The 17,190-nt window shown below is 44.9% G+C and overlaps 1 protein-coding gene across 1 annotated transcript in view; it reads left to right on the top strand.

The window, feature by feature from the left end:
- The first annotated feature begins 27 nt into the window (after window positions 1-27).
- POLR1A (RNA polymerase I subunit A) overlaps window positions 28-17,190 on the top strand; it is a 36,807-nt gene continuing 19,644 nt past the window's right edge. Inside the window, 16 exon segments of the mRNA XM_080976464.1 lie at window positions 28-157; window positions 1,872-2,076; window positions 2,853-3,002; window positions 3,072-3,179; window positions 3,688-3,773; window positions 3,911-4,017; window positions 5,262-5,348; window positions 6,497-6,599; window positions 6,715-6,877; window positions 7,466-7,645; window positions 9,225-9,347; window positions 10,407-10,634; window positions 12,171-12,425; window positions 13,877-14,068; window positions 15,318-15,467; window positions 16,039-16,222. Coding sequence (XP_080832590.1) covers window positions 81-157; window positions 1,872-2,076; window positions 2,853-3,002; window positions 3,072-3,179; window positions 3,688-3,773; window positions 3,911-4,017; window positions 5,262-5,348; window positions 6,497-6,599; window positions 6,715-6,877; window positions 7,466-7,645; window positions 9,225-9,347; window positions 10,407-10,634; window positions 12,171-12,425; window positions 13,877-14,068; window positions 15,318-15,467; window positions 16,039-16,222 — 2,398 coding nt within the window. The 5' untranslated portion in view covers window positions 28-80.

Raw genomic sequence — 17,190 nt, 5'->3', positions numbered from 1 at the left:
CACGTGCGGCCCTCGCCCTCAGGCTCCTTCCCGTGTCTCTCCTCCTCCTCGCAGGGGCGGCGACCCCTCTTCCCGGGGCCATGGCGGCGGCGAAGGAGGCGCCGTGGCGGCGGCTGACGGGCCTGTCGTTCGGGATGTACACGGAGGAGGAGATACGGTACGCCCCGCGGCTGGGTAGCAAGACTGTTAAGAGAGTTGGAAAGGGACCCCCGAGGGTCATCTAGGCCAACCCCCTGCGAGGCAGGATACTTTTTTTTTGCCCAACGTGGGTCTCGAACCTGCGAGTCTGAGACTGAGAGTCAAGTGTGGTAGATGCACACGTGCTACGCGTGATCTGAGCCGAAAGGCCGAGAAGCGAGGATTGGAGGGGACCACGAGGGTCATCTGATAATAAATAATAATAATATTTTTTTATTTATACCCCGCCCTCCCCAGCCAAGATCTACTCCAATCCCCCTGCGATGCAGGAATCGTGTGCCCAACAACATGCTCAACTATGGGGTGCTAGTAGCAAATCTGACTCTTTTTTGCGCGGTGCTTTTGGGGACCCCGCTCCCCCTTTGGTTATTCTAGATCACTTTGTTTGTGCCACTGCAGATGTGCCAGCAGAGCTGTTGGTGCAGATATAGGCATTCTTTGAATGTGTTGTTGTTTAGTCGTGTCCGACTCTTTGTGACCCCCTGGACCAGAGCACGCCAGGCACTCCTGTCTTCCACTGCCTCCCGCAGTTTGGTCAAACTCATGCTGGTAGTTTCGAGAACATTGTCCAACCATCTCGTCCTCCTTCGTCCCCTTCTCCTTGTGCCCTCCATCTTTCCCAACATCAGGGTCTTTTCCAGGGAGTCTTCTCTTCTCATGAGGTGGCCAAAGTATTGGAGCCTCAGCTTCAGGATCTGTCCTTCCAGTGAGCACTCAGGGCTGATTTCCTTCAGAATGGAGAGGTTTGATCTTCTTGCAGTCCATGGGACTCTCAAGAGTCTCCTCCTCCTTCAAAAGCATCAGCCTTCTTTATGGTCCAGCTCTCACTTCCATACATCACCACTGGGAAAACCATAGCTTTAACTATACGGACCTTTGTTGGCAAGGTGATGTCTCTGCTTTTTAAGATGCTGTCTAGGTTTGTCATTGCTTTTCTCCCAAGAAGCAGGCGTCTTTTAATTTCATGACTGCTGTCACCATCTTTTAATGTAGTGCAAGCCAATTCAGTTGGGGAAAACGTGTACTATAATTTGTGTACAATACTACTCAGCTATGGGAGAGGTACCCGTTAAAAAAATTCTCACTTATACAGTTGTGCTGCTGTTAACAGCACACACACACACACACGGATGTAAAAATGAGCTGTTAAAATTCATATTCCCCTGCTCCGTTTACATCTTGGACCACCTTTCTAGGTGTCAAGAGTTTGTTGCAGCAGCAAACAGTAAAACATTGTGCCAGAAATGTTGCCTGCATTGAGGCAATTGAAGAATAGTTCTGTGTCACATATCTTGTTGTGGTCTTCCAGCTGGGAGTGTTCCAGTAAAAAAGGCTATTGAATGGACAATCTTCTCTGTGCAAGCAGAATTCCACTAGTGCAACGGGTCTTCTCCTTCCTCTCCTACCCCCTGTACCCTCAAAATCGGCTCCAGAGCACTGGGGGACAGCAATGTGTGATACAACCCAAAATCTTTGATAGCCGTTCTTATGGGTAAAAAGGTTTGATACAAGCAAAACTAGTACCATTTGCAAAACCACAAACATGTCATGAGAACTCTTTCCTCTCTCTCCTAACTTCATGATTAAAAAAAGTTGTTATCTCATGGAGTTCAGGGAAATGCAATCCAAAAATGGCTTTGATGCCACGCATCTAATTTTGTTTTTGTGTGTAGGAATCTGAGTGTAAAATCTATAACCAACCCACTTTTTCTGGATAATGCGGGTACTCCGTCACCAAATGGACTGTACGATTTGTCTTTGGGGCCAACTGACAACAAAGAAGTGTGTGCTACTTGCACGCAGGACTTCAACAACTGCCCAGGTCATCTGGGTCACATAGAACTGCCCCTCACTGTCTACAATCCTCTCTTTTTTGATGTAAGTATATTCATGACATTCCTGATTTCTCATATTCCAGAGTCTATGGGATGGGTGGTTGTGCTGCTTCAGTGTTGAAGTTACCGCAGTGTGAAGAATAAATGTATGGTGTGAACACTTCACATTGGTTAATTACCGTATTTTTCGCTCTATAAGACGCACATTTTCCCCTCCAAAAATTAAGGGTTGCCTTCACTGAAGCCTCTGGAGCGCGGCAGGAGCTCCCGCTGTGCTCCGGAGGCTTTGCGTTCCTTTCGCTGAAGCCTGGAGAGCAAGACTCTCCTGGCTTCAGCGAAAGGAACCCGAAGCACTCTGGAGGCTTCGGGTTGCCTTCACTGAAGCCTGGAGAGCGAGAGGGGTTGGTGCGCACTGACCCCTCTCGCTCTCCAGGCTTCAAAGCTAACTGCCTCCAGAGCTCCCGCTGCGCTCCTGAGGCTTCGGGTTCCTTTCGCTGAAGAGTAGGTGCCCCTTCAGCTAAGGCGCAGTGCCCCTTCAGCTAAGCGGGAGGAGAAATGGAAGGGGCTCCATTTCTCCTGCCGCTTCGCTGAAGGGGCGCTGCGCAGAGAGGGGGATAATTTTTTTTTCTTGTTCTCCCCCTCTAAAACAAGGTGCGTCCTATGGTCAGGTGCGTCCAATAGAGCGAAAAATACGGTATAGTGTTCTACCTTTCCGGGTTTTTGGAAGGATTTAAACAAGATTAAATATGAAAAGTGCTTTGAAACTTTAATGAAATATTTAGTAGTGTGATAATAAACAAACTATTTTATCTTCTTCAGAAATTATTCCTTTTGATACGAGGTTCCTGCTTGAGCTGTGGCCACCTGACCTGTCCACGGGCTGTGATTCATTTACTGCTTAACCAGCTGAAACTTCTGGAAGTAGGGTTGCTTCAAGCAGCCCATGATCTTGAGGCCGTCCTAAGCAGGGTAAGTTTGGCTCCTCTTGGTTTTTGTCTGAGAGCATTCAGCATTTTTCTAATTCAATCTTTATTTTAGTTTTTAGATGACAATGCAGACGCACCAGGTGCAGATGTGGAAGAAGTGCTGAGTTTGCACACAAAGGAATTGCTCCAAAATAACCAATTCAGAGAACATGGTGCACACGTAAGTAAGACGAAACAGTATTATAGACCACTATTTATGGGGCATTGAATAAGCAGTCTGCTCTTGCTTCCATGTCTGAGGTAAAGGTAAAGGGACCCCTGACCATTAGGTCCATTCGCGGCCGACACGGGGGGGGGAGGGACTCATCTCGCTTTACTGGCTGAGGGAGCCGGCGTACAGCTTCTGGGTCATGTGGCCAGCATGACTAAGCCGCTTCTGGCGAACCAGAGCAGCGCACGGAAATGCCATTTACCTTCCCGCCAGAGCGGTACCTATTTATCTACTTGCACTTTGACGTGCTTTCGAACTGCTAGGTTGGCAGGAGCTGGGACAGAGCGACAGGAGCTCACCCTGTCGCGGGGATTCGAACTGCTGATTTGTTTGTGGAAGACTGCCACCACCTACATGAATGATGAATGTTTGAATTGAAAGTGATTAATATGTAGGCTACTGGGAGTTGTGCAAGCCAACAGTGAATTATGAAGCTGTTATTTTTTTCCTCTTTTAGGTAAAAAACGTATGCGAGTATAGAAGCAAACTTATCTCCCAGTTTTGGAAATCGCACATGGGTTCAAAGAGATGTCCAAACTGCAAGTAAGTATATCCATTTGATCAGAAGCCAATTAACCTTATAAGGGCTGTTTCTTTCCCCTCCCCAGCAATAACTGCTGGAATTCTGTATACTGGTTTTAACAATTGCAATGTTGTCCTTTTTTTACTCTTTCTCCAAGAGCGGGAAGATCACTTGTCCGAAAAGAGCACAATAGCAAGCTCACTGTGACATACCCTACCACAGTAATCAAGTCAGGCAAACAGATGGTAGTGGAGGAAGCAGCAAGTACGTATGTCGTTGCATTGAAATGTATCTTCAGAGAAAGTATAACTTCTCATTTACTTTAAAAGCCTTCGTTTATTTTTTAAAAAAATATTTTTATTAGGAATTTCAGCATAACAAAATTTCAAAACATATCATATTCATTATTTTTTCCCCTTTTCCCCCCATCAAACCCTCTCCCCCCGAGACTTCCCTCAGCTCCTCTCTCTGATTTATCAGCACATATTATTCTCTGCATGTTATAAAATTATACATATCCTTACATTATCTATCTACCATGTTATCAACCAATAAATTTGTGTATGTTTATTCAAAACCTGCCAAGGAGTCCAGTTCATTTTGTTGTCTTTTTAGATAATTTGTATAAAGCTCCCATTCTTCCTTAAAGTCACAGTTGTCCTTGTCCCGCAATTTGTATGTCAGCAAGCTCTGTGTAGCTCATCAATTTTTTCTGCCACTGTTCTTTTGTCGGGGTTTCCTCGTTCTTCCATCCTTGTCCTATCAAGACTCTTGCCGCTGTTGTAGCATACATAAATAAGTTCTTTGTTTTCCTTGGCAGGTCTTGTCCTACAATCCCTAACAAAAATGCTTCTGGTTTTTTTACAAATGTCATTTTAAACATTTTTTTCAATTCATTGTATATCATTTCCCAAATTTTTTTAACTTCTTTACATTCCCACCACATATGATAAAAAGGCCTTTCTTTTTCTTTACATGTCCAACATATGTTTGACCCGGTTTTGTACATTTTTGCTATCTGTACTGGTATGGTATACCATCTATACATCATTTTCATATAATTTTCTTTCAAAAGAGAACAATCTGTAAAATTCAAATTTACTTTCCACAATTTTCCCAGTTCCTCAAATTGTATATTATGTCCTATATCCTGTGCCCATTTGATCATAACTGATTTGACTTCCTCGTCTTTTGTTTCCCATTCTAGCAGAATACTATATGCTTTCTTCAACAGCTTCCCAAATACTTATTTTTATTTACTTGGAGCTGTTCCTTTGAGACTGGCTATATCAAAGACCCAATGGGTGGATGCATAGCTAGAATATTCAGAAGTTTACCTTACCATTTGTGTGTGCAGCTTTCCACTGGGATTGGCTGTAGCTGACTGCTGCTGGTATTGAACAAGTGCAATTTTTATTAGTTTGTGTTTTAGTTGTATGAAATTCTACAAATAACTTATGATGGAATTTTAATGGGTTTTTTTCAATCCATAAACTTTAACTCCTTAGCCATAGATGAAACCCAGCTGGGAAAACGTGGCTATATGACACCTGCTATTGCCAAAAAACATGTTGAAGCCTTGTGGAAGAATGAAGGTAAGGGATTGGTCCTTATTTATAGTTGGTGCCCAGTCCCAATCTTGGGGTGTGTGTTGCATCAGTCCATATTTATGGATACAGCATATAGAATCATTCCTGTTGTGGGTTTGATTTTTGTTATGTTTTGAGAATTCCTTGCTCTTGGCATCGAGACATCTCAGATGGTTGAGAGGTGCTACGTTTGCTCCTTCCAAATACTGCGAAAGGGTGTATCCTGTGACATCGGTATCTGGTCTTTTCTGTGGGTAGAAAGAACTGAAAATGTGTCTCATTTCTCAAGTTGAGGAAGTTGTGCTATATCTAAAATATTTACAGTGTACACCAGGGCTCAGCCCAGATGTCGTCGTGCCCAGAGTAGAAAGTTCAAGAACTGCTTCTAATTAGCATGGCACACAGTCCAACAGGATGCTTTCCTGAGCAGGCGTCATTAAAATAGTTGGGAGCTGTGCAAAAGTTGTGTTCCATGCAGCTTCCGTTTATTTCAATCCCAATGGATTTTGTCTTGTGTGCCAGATTTCGGTGTTGCCCAGTCTGCCAGCCATCATCTTATTTCACAGTTGCATATGACCCTGTTGCCTTTTGGTTGTGGGTTTTTGCATGGCACTAGAAGATGTTATAAAGGTAAAGGTAAAGGGACCCCTGACCATTAGGTCCAGTCATGGCCGACTCTGGGGTTGCGGCTCTCATCTCGCTTTAATGGCCGAGGGAGCCGGCATACAGCTTCCGGGTCATGTGGCCAGCATGACTAAGCCGCTTCTGGCGAACCAGAGCAGCCGTTTACCTTCCTGCCGGAGCGGTACCTTTTTATCTACTTGCACTGGTGTGCTTTCGAACTGCTAGGTTGGCAGGAGCAGGGACCGGGAGCTCACCCCATCACAGGGATTCGAACCACCGACCTTCTGATCGGCTCTGTGGTTTAACCCACAGCGCCACCCGCGTCCCTTCAAAGGTTTTAGGAGGATATAAATTACCGTATGTCCATGCTCACAGCCATGAATACACAGGAAACTATCAAATGGATTTGTTGGAAAACATACCTTGTAGGTGTGTGTTCTGCGAACAGTTTGTATTAACACCTGTTTTTGTGTGTGACAGCTTTGACCTAAATGTAGCAAGGTGCTAATGCTTCTTTTTTCTGTTTTTAGGTTTTTTCCTTTGCAAGCTTCTCTCTGGCATGACAGCCATTGGTGATTCAAGTTTCAATCCTGATATGTTCTTCCTCGATAAACTTGTTGTTCCACCTTCCAGGTAACGAAGCACTTTTGGACTTAATTTCACAATGTGATCCTGAAAGGTTTTACTGGTTTACAGTTGTGATTTGTATCAGCTCTAGAAAGAGGGCATTGTTTATCTCTGGTTATAGATATCGTCCCGTGAATCGCATTGCAGACCAGATGTTTGCAAATGGTCAGACAGTGAACTTGCAAGCTGTGATGAAGGATGCTCTTCTGACTCGGAAACTTCTGGCTTTCATAGCTCAGGAACAGTGTCAGTCGTTGCAAATTGAAGAAGGAGACCTGAAGACGGTAAGGTCAGGAGGACCTGTTCAGTGTCTGTTGTATCAGTGGAAAACGCATGTGGTTAAAACCCAATGAGGCTTATATTTATACGCAACAGTAGCCGCAAGGCTATTGATTGCGAAAAACTGGAAAAGTGGTATTGTACCAACAAAAATAGAGTGGCTTGCCAAATTATTGGAGTACTACAATATATCCAAAACAATGGGAGAAATTGGAAGGATCTCAAAAGAGAAGATAGACAGGGACTGGAAGGTGTTTAAAAGATACTTGCAAAACCATATCGAAAAATCAGAGCTCCTATTAGAATAAACAAGTGGAAAGAAATTGCAATTGAGTAGATTGGAAGTCTAACACAAAGGTGGTGTGGTGAGGGGTGGTGGATGGTGATGGGAAAAGGAATTATCTGCGGGATTGAGTGTAAGTATGTTTGAAGACTTTTAAGGATTATATGAAATGTATCTTTGTATGCTTGTATATTTGTAATATATGTGTGTTAATGATGAATTATTTTAACAATAAAAACTTAATAATAATAATAATAAAAAACTCAGTGAGGCTTTTTGACCTCAGTAGTTTTGTTTTTATGTTTCACAGATAAACACAGATAAACAGCCTGTGGAGCCCCTGGACCGTTCTGTCTTGGTGACAATCCCAGGGCAGACTACTGCAGATAAGCTGTACAACATTTGGATTCGTCTTCAGAGTCATGTAAATATTGTGTTCGACAGCGACATGGATAAGTTAATGTCTGAAAAGTACCCTGGTGTACGTCAGGTGAGAGCTGCAGAAATATTCAGTGTTTGGTTGAGTATTCTGAAGTTGTTGGAAGGGGTTGATACCTTGTGAACTACAGTCGTACCTTGGTTTTCGAACGGCTTAGTTCTCGAATGTTTTGGCTCCCGAACGCCACAAACTCGGAAGTGACTGTTCCTGTTTGTGAACTATTTTTGGAAGCCAAACTCCCAACAGGGCTTCTGATTGGCTGCAGGAGCTTCCTGCAGCCAATCAGAAGCCGTGCTTTGGTTTCCGAACGTTTTGGAAGTCGAACGGACTTCCGGAACCGATTCCGTTCGACTTCCAAGGTACGACTGTATTCCTGACACTTATTTATTTTGCTTATTTTAAAAATGCTCTTCAGCGAAACAGCTCCCAGCACAGGTCACAATGAAATATAAAGAACAGAATATCAAGACACTGTAGCAAAACAAACCAGTCCTAATAAAGCCAGCAATCAAGCAGCACTTAAGCTAAGTTAAGAGACAGAAGTTTAAAAGTCTGGGAGAATGAAAGAAAACAGTCATTTGGAGCCAAAAAAGATAGCAGAGAAGGCCTAACCAGGAGGGCCCAAGGAGTGGTGAGGGATTGTCATAAATGAGGTACCAGCACCAAAAATAGGTCTGTCAAGTCACTACCCATCTCATCTCAAATGTATTGGGGAGCCCACCTAGATGAGAGTTCTCCACCAGTTCTCCTTCAGGTGGGTAGGCTGATACGGGACTAGACTTCCTTCAGGTATCCAGGTCCCAAGCCGTGTTAAGGCTTTGAAGGTAAGCAGCAATGTTTCAAAATGTGCTCTAAAACGAACAAGAAGTCAGTGCAGTTCTTGTAAGTGCTGGCGTGATAGGGTTCCAACTTTCAGTCCCAGTTAGTTTAGAATACAGCTGCTAGGCTTAAAAGTGTAATTCTCAAGCAGCTTTTGAAAATAATGCATTGCGATATCCAATTCTGGATTTTTCCAGAGCATGGATTACCAAAGCCAAGTTATCTCTGCCAGGAGGCTACAGCCCCATACCAGTCTTGGCTGATGAAAGTCACACAATGATATACAGGCCACCTGAATCTCTAGTGACAAAGTTGGGTTTAGGAGCATCCCCAGACCATAAACCTGATCTTTAAGGACATGGGAATAGCCAATATGATGCCTTCGGATGTTGTTGGGCTCCAACTCCCACCATCCCTGACTGCTGGCTGGAGTCCAAGATTTGAGAGGCCAGAGTTCCCCCTATGCCTGCTTTAGGGGGAGTAAATCCTCATCTGCTGAACACCATTTCCTTGAGCAGACAAACCACATATCCACCAAATGTCCATTTTGTAAGGACTGAGTTTTAGATTATTGGCCCCCATCCAACAGTTCAGAACTTGCGCCATCTCACCTGACTTGAATGTAAATGAGAAGTTGAGTTAGGTGTCATTCACATATTGAGGGCACCTCACCAGATGACCTTCCCCAGCGGTTTCATGTAGATTTCCTTGAACTTTTATGCTGAAAACCTAAATAGATCAAAATAGTGAAAATGTCTGTCTCTCTGTCTCTGTCTCTATCTCCCTCTCCCCCGAAACATTTGTGATAAAGTTTCTGGAGAAAAAGGATGGCCTGTTCCGCAAGCATATGATGGGAAAGCGAGTGGATTATGCAGCTCGGTCAGTCATTTGCCCTGACATGTACATTCGGACCAATGAAATTGGCATTCCTATGGTAAGAGAAGCCTACTTAGTACAGAAGGTGGTTTATCATTTTGGAGATTTTGGGGGTTGGCATTTTTATACCTTTCCATGATTTTGGAATATGTTGTCTTTTTTAATAATAATAATAATAATAATAATAATAATTGTTCTTGTACCCCACCCATCTGATTGGGTTCCTTGCAATGGAATATACAGTGGTACCTTGGTTTACAAACTTAATCCGTTCCGGAAGTCCGTTCTTAAACCAAGGCATGCTTTCCCATAGTAGCGGAGGACTCAATTTGCACTCAACAGGAAGCGGAACATGTTCTGCTTCCAAGGCAAAGTTCACAAACCAAAACACCTACTTCTGGGTTTGCAACATTCTTAATCCAAGTTCCAAAATCCATAAACTAAGCTGATCTTAAACCAGGGTACCACTGTAATAGAACACAACAAAACCTTTAGCATTCAAAGCTTCCTGAAACAGGGCTGCCTCCAGATGTCTATGAAAAGTCATATAATTGTTTTGCTCTTTGACATCTGGTGGGAGGGTGTTCTACAGGGGGCATGTAACTACCAAGAAGGCCTTCTGCCTGGTTCCCTGTAACTTCACTTCTTGCAGTGAGGGAACCGCCAGAAGGCCCTCGGAGCTGGACCCTACTTCTAAAGCTGAGAATTTGTGTCTTCTAATCTGTTTCCTCTGAAACATCTTGCAGTGATGATTGGTCAGGTAGGCTTCATTGGGAACACATAATTTTCAATGACTATGTGTGTATCACCACCAATATACACAGCACTTTGCAAAGTAACATCAGCCAAAAAAAGGACCCACATGGAGGCAACAAACTAAATGTACAGAGAAGGATGGACTGAAAGAGGAAGAAGAAGGAATGATAAAGGGAGGGCCAGGTTATTTTGACCTTGCTGCAGTTGTGGGTGAGAGTTAAAAGCCTATGACAGTGAATAATATTTATCTCGCTAGTACACTGATTACTTAGTCTTAGTAAGGAGAATGGAAGTGAATCTCTGCTCTTGTGATACCACGGACAAGAACTTGATCCTTGCCTTTGCTTTTTCTTCCTTGTAGGTGTTTGCTACCAAGCTGACTTATCCTCAGCCTGTAACTCCCTGGAATGTCCAGGAATTGAGGCAGGCGGTCATCAATGGTCCCAATGAGCACCCAGGTGCTTCCATGGTTATCAACGAAGACGGGTCTCGCACGATACTGAGCACAGCCAGTCAGACCCAGAGGGAAGCCATAGCCAAGCAACTTCTGACTCCTTCCACAGGGGCACCGAAACCAGGGATAAAAATTGTGAGTAGAGTTGCTTCACACATAAGGGCACTTCAGGGCAGCCAACATGGTGCTCTCCAAATGGTTGGAGGTCCAGTGGTCAGGGATGATGGGAGTTGTAGGTGGAGGGCATCATATTGGATAATGCCCCTGACCTAGAAGTTAGGATGATGAGGTTAAAGACTTAAAACAAAAAAACCCCACAACCCTCCCTGGCTAGATGACTCAATTTGCATCATTGAAGATTACAGGACTTCTAGCAGTCCACCGCCAAGCTGGCTCCATCAGGTCCAAAACTTAGAGCAAGGCGTGCAGGATAATCTGGTCCCCTCTCAACACCTTCCCCAGTCGAGGGAACACATTTCCCTCCTTAGGCAAATGGAGCATTGCTTTCTGAAACCCCAGTATCAGTTAGTCTGAACAAAGGTACTGGACCACTAGGTGAAAGGCAGATTCTGGGTTCTCCTTACTTCTCTGTGAATTCTCCTTCCACTTTGGCTGGCTGTGTCCTTTTAAACATGCTTTGGGGGGTGCTTTGTTGGTTTGTTTTCATTTTAATTGTGTATTTTGAGTTATCTTGTTGTGAACTACCCTGTGATCTTCCGATGAAGGGTGGTACAGTGGTACCTTGGGTTACATACGCTTCAGGTTACATATGCTTCAGGTTACAGACTCTGCTAACCCAGAAATAGTACCTCGGGTTAAGAACTTTGCTTCAGGATGAGAACAGAAATTGTGCTCCTGCGGCGCAGCGGCAGCGGGAGGCCCCATTAGCTAAAGTGGTGCTTCAGGTTAAGAACAGTTTCAGGTTAAGTACGGACCTCCGGAACGAATTAAGTACTTAACCTGAGGTACCACTGTATACAGATTAAACAAACGAAACAAGTACAGTGGTGCCCTGCAAGACGAATGCCTCGCAAGACGGAAAACCCGCTAGACGAAAGGGTTTTCCGTTTTTGAGTTGCTTCGCAGGACGAATTTCCCTATGGGCTTGCTTCGCAAGACGAAAATGTCTTGCGAGTCTAGAGATTTTTTTTTCGCTTTCCCCCCCCCTTTATCTAATCTGCTAAGCCTTTAATAGCCTTTAATAGCCTTTTAGCAGCTAATCCCCTAAGCCTTTAAGCCTTTAATAACCGCTAATAGCGCTAATCCGTTAAGCCGCTAATAGGGTTGCTTCGCAAGACGAAAAAACCGCTAGACGAAGACTCTCGCGGAACGGATTAATTTCGTCTTGCGAGGCACCACTGTAACGGACTATGAATAAAAAGATTTCCTAGGAGGTTGTCATAACAAGACTCCTTCCTCCCCTTCTCCTGTCTCCACTGGCTCCAATCTCACTGCTCAGGCCTGTAATGGATTCCATGAGAGTCCTGTGCCCCATTAGTTTTAGTCAATAGATTCCACCATCAAGGAAGAAGAGAGGAGAGACACAGGTTGCAGCTTCTTAGCCTTTAGGAGGGAAGAAAGGCTCTGTGTCTCCTACTGTGTATTGAGAAATTATCTTAACTCTCTTGGAAAGATTTCTTTTTTATGTGGCTGAACTTGAACCTCTTGCAGGTGTGCCGCCATATTAAAAACGGAGATGTCCTTTTGCTGAATCGGCAGCCTACCCTTCACAGACCTTCCATCCAAGCTCATCGAGCCAGGATCCTGCCCGAAGAGAAGGTCCTGAGGCTTCACTATGCCAACTGCAAAGCCTACAACGCTGATTTTGACGGCGACGAAATGAACGCCCACTTCCCTCAGAACGAACTGGGCAGAGCTGAAGCCTACGTCCTGGCGTGTACTGACGAACAGTATCTTGTCCCCAAGGTGAACCGGGGAGCAAATTGTGTTGGACGTTGCTTGATTTCCCCCCTGCTTCCTTGGCGCTTTCCTTCTCTGATTTTCAGCCGTGCGGTGGTAGGAAAGATAGGTGCTGCATAACTCTTTATCTGCCAGTGGAGGAAACAGGATTGTGAACTTACAAAAAATATTGGCGGGCATGCATTGCCAGTCTTTGGAATTCCCATTGGATGCTCTGGGAGGTCCAGCTGCAATCAATTTGCATGCCAGTCAATGGAGCACAAGGCCTCTGAATGCAATTCAGCGCTGGCTATGCACTGGGAGGTAGCCAGGGTGGTATAATTTTGTAACTGAGCTGTGGTACAACTCGAGGTGGGGTGTTTTTGGGGGGTGGGGGGGTGGAGCTTTTGAAAATAAAATCTAAGGTAGCGACTGGCAAAGTGACCAGCTTTGGGATGGGGGTCTAATAATAATGTCCACTGTGGTATTTTAAAGCATGGTTTTGTTGTTGTTGTTTAGTCGTTTAGTCGTGTCCGACTCTTCGTGACCCCATGGACCAGAGCACGCCAGGCACTCCTGTCTTTGTCCATGGAGTTTTCTTGGCAGGGATACTGGAGTGGCTTGCCGGTTCCTGCTCCAGGTGGATCACGTTTGGTCAAAACTCTCCACTATGACCTGTCCATCTTGGGTGCCCTGCTCAGCATAGTTCATAGCTTCTCTGAGTTATTCAAGCCTCTTCGTCACGGCAAGGCAGTGATCCATGAAGAAGAAAGCATGGTTTAGCAATTGTAAAAATCCAGAGGGGTTATGTAATGTCTTGAAGGGAGGGGATACCAAAGTTGATTGCAGTGGCATTGTGCGGGGTGGCGGTGGGAAGAAGAGCAGTTAGCCCAGGCTTCCTCAACCTCGGCCCTCCAGATGTTTTTTGGCCTACAACTCCCATGATCCCTAGCTAGCAGGACCAGTGGTCAGGGATGCTGGGAATTGTAGTCTCAAAACATCTGGAGGGCCGAGGTTGAGGAAGCTTGAGTTAGCCCTTTTGCTGCATGACATTTTGAGCAGCAAAATTCCCTCTCCAAGATGCGTTGCAGTCTGGAGAGGCCTTTCACCTTTTTTCACGTGGGGGAGAAAGTGGGTGGTGGTGTTTATTGCAGAAGCAGCCTGTGGGGAAAGGGCTTTTCCTCAGCCTCCCTGCCATTAATTTTGCAGCCTCCCCTAACGCTTATTTCCTTAAAGGGTCCATGCACTTTCATGCTTCTAAGCCCCAGGATGGTTGCATAAGCCCCTCTGAGCCACAGTCTCCCAGCCTGTAGCATGGTGATAATAACAGTGGGCTGTTGGTTTTGTCCAAGGTCTTATCCAAGTTAATTTGTAACTTAATCCTTTAAGTGCAGTGTTTAAAGGAGCTAATAGAATTTCCCACTGGACCTGCTAACATACTGCTTGACGCTTCCTTTTCTGTCTGGTGTATTTCTCAGGATGGGCAGCCGCTGGCAGGTTTGATCCAAGATCACATGATCTCTGGTACCAGTATGACCACACGGGGCTGCTTCTTCTCTAGAGAACAGTATGTGGAACTTGTGTATCAAGGGCTGGTAGACAAAAAAGGAATGGTGAAGCTTCTCCCTCCAGCCATTATAAAGCCGCAACACTTGTGGACAGGGAAGCAGGTAGGTTAACCAGTACGCCTTAAATAAAATAGTCTGTTCAGAGTTGAACAGTATGATTTAAGGCTTGCCCTTTCACTGAAATAATGGGCACATTGTGTGTGTGTGTGTGTGTGTGTGTGTGTACACATATATACATATATATACATATACGGTGATACCTTCGGTTGCGGACGGGATCCGTTCCAGAGCTCTGGTCGGATCCCGAGGTTTTTGCAACCGGAGGTACCTGCTCTGTGCATGCGCAGCAGAGCGCTTCTGTGCATGCGTGCACAGCAAAACCTGGAAAAATACTTCTGGGTTTGCCGCGTGTGTATCCTGAAGGATATGTAACCAGAGGTGCTCGTAAGTAGAGGTACTACTTACATATATAATCTTACTTACATATATACATACTTACATACATACATCTATCTATCTATCTACATCTCTGGAGTTATTGGATTGTGGTTTTTGTTTGTTTGTATAATGCAGTTTCCCCTTGATAGTGTGAAGGAGCAATCTGTTAGCTATACACCTGATAGACTTGGATAGAAACAAGAGGAATGAGTCTAGCTGGTTAAGAATATGCCCCATCCCTCCTGCTGCTCTTGGCTGTGTTGCTGCCTGCTGAAACGGGATTGGAGACTCCCCAGTTTTCCTTTTAACGTGCTGGACTTCTCCATTATGTTTTTCCCCACCCGCCCCCATTATGTATTAAGTCCAGCCTCCTTCCATATTTTTCAGTCTTTTCTTCTCTCCCCCGCCCATCACGATTTCCCCCATTTTCCTCCAGCTCCCCTCACCTTTCCCCCCTGGAATTTGATTCTGTGAGCAGGGCTTGTTTGTTGTTGTTTTTTATGCAGCACCTCCCTTTAGAGCATAATAGGTGCTTTCTAAATATATTTTCAACTATTTTCTTTTATAAACCGCGCTTCATCTGAAGATTTCAGAGTGGTTCACAAAATAAAAATACAGGGCAAAAGCACAAAATGAAAAAGTGAAAACACGACAATACCCCCCCACAAAAAAACAATAAGATGGGTGAAGATGGCTAAAACACAGAGATCCTTTTGATAGGTTGCCTGCATCCAAGGCCTTGTTGTTTTTGCGCAGTTCAGTGTTGTATGTATGTGCTTCCTGCTGTTCTATCCACAAAGGTGAATGCACCATTTGCCAACACGTAGGGGTAGGTCAACGCCTTGAAGGGACCAACTGCACATCAGAACGAATTCCTTTTCTATTTGTAATCAAACTTTGTATTCCATCGCAGGTTGTTTCTACATTGTTAATAAATGTAATTCCAGAGGATCACATTCCACTGAACTTGCTAGGGAAAGCCAAGATTGATGGAAAAGCCTGGACGACAGGCTCTGCCAGTAGAATTCATGGATCGGGTCTTGCCTTTATGTGCGAATCGCAGGTATGGTTCGATGTTTAATAATGTACAGGGTCGACAAGGGTCCCAGAGTTTTGGCTCGCCTTGCTGGCCAGACAGGACAGTCCTTATTGACATAGGAGCATATCCTGATCAATACAGGCAACTCCCCATTTATGCAGGGGTTATATTCCAAAGCACTGCACGTTTAAGTGAAATTGTGTATATTTGAAACATCATTGAAATAGCCTGCAAATCCCACCTCGCCTCTGCCCTGTGCTGCCCCTTTTTGTGACGTTTTTGGGTCACTTCTGGGTTCATCGCAATGCACATATGCCCAGCTGCACACATATTGAACATGAGCAGATGGGGGTCGCCTGTACCTCTGAGGCTCCAGGCCCTGTCTGCCCACCCTGGCATTATTATTACTATAATTAATTAAATTTCTATACCGTTCTTCATCTGAGGATCACGGAGCAGTTTACAGTATAAATACAGGTCAAGGATCTGTACTATTTTGGTAAAACCAAAATGGGCATCTAAAAGTGCACTAAAAGAGGAAGTTTCGGAGTGGGTGTAGTCAAGTCTTGACTTGGAAGTCTTTTATATCTGCCAGGTTGTCATCAGAAATGGAGAGCTGCTCTGTGGGGTGTTGGATAAGGCACATTATGGTAGCTCTGCCTATGGGCTGGTCCACTGCTGCCATGAGGTCTATGGTGGTGAGACCGGTGGAAAGGTGCTCACAGCTCTGGCTCGGCTCTTCACTGCCTACCTGCAGTTCTACAGAGGTTTTACAATGGGTGAGTAATCCAGTTCTCTTTCCTGTTTCTCTTAAAAAGAAGCACACAGTTGTTTCAGCACCCAAAATATTAATGAAAACATCTCCTAGAATGACACTTCTGCTCTGATCCTTTGTTTGAATGTAATCTGAATTTAAGGGACGCGGGTGGCGCTGTGGGTTAAACCACAGAGCCTAGGACTTGCCGATCAGAAGGTAGGCGGTTCAAATCCCCGCGACGGGGTGAGCTCCCGTTGCTCGGTCCCTGCTCCTGCCAACCTAGCAGTTCGAAAGTACATCAAAGTGCAAGTAGATAAATAGGTACCGCTCCGGCGGGAAGGTAAACGACGTTTCTGTGCGCTGCTCTGGTTTGCCAGAAGCGGCTTAGTCATGCTGGCCACTGACCCGGAAGCTGTATGCCGGCTCCCTCGGCCAATAAAGCGAGATGAGCACCGCAACCCCAGAGTCGGCCACAACTGGACCTAATGGTCAGGGGTCCCTTTACCTTTACCTTTAATCTGCATTTGGATGGTTCTCTCTTGGTTCAGTGTGTATCTTTTCTTTGTGAAATTTATTGACAAATAATGGTTCCCATTGATTGATTCCTATGAGGAATTTTCCAATGTGTTCCTGACCATGGAATTTTGACTCCCCCTCCCAAAAGAAACCTTCTGAAACCTTAGTAAAGTACAGATCACTACAGTTCCCCAGCCAACCTACAAAAGGCAGGTAAAGAAGTAAAAATTCTGTCTGTTCAGCTGTCTGAACCTGTTGTGTGTATAGTGAAGTTTGGGTACTAATTCCTCATGTTCGGATAGGTGAATGTTTGTCTCGCAAGCATTCGGGAAGCGCAACCTGTGTGCATATATGTTATGTGTGCCGGCGTGGTTGCTCGAGAGCGAACAGGCAAGACCCCCGCTGGTCTTTTCAAGGCTTTATTATCGGTGCAAAAACATTCACAGTGCAGAACATCTCCATTCCGTGTCTGCT

This window comes from Podarcis pityusensis, assembly GCF_964106645.2.
Source record: "Podarcis pityusensis genome assembly, chromosome: 13".
Taxonomy (NCBI): domain Eukaryota; kingdom Metazoa; phylum Chordata; class Lepidosauria; order Squamata; family Lacertidae; genus Podarcis; species Podarcis pityusensis.
This window is presented reverse-complemented; position numbering and strand designations above follow the sequence as displayed.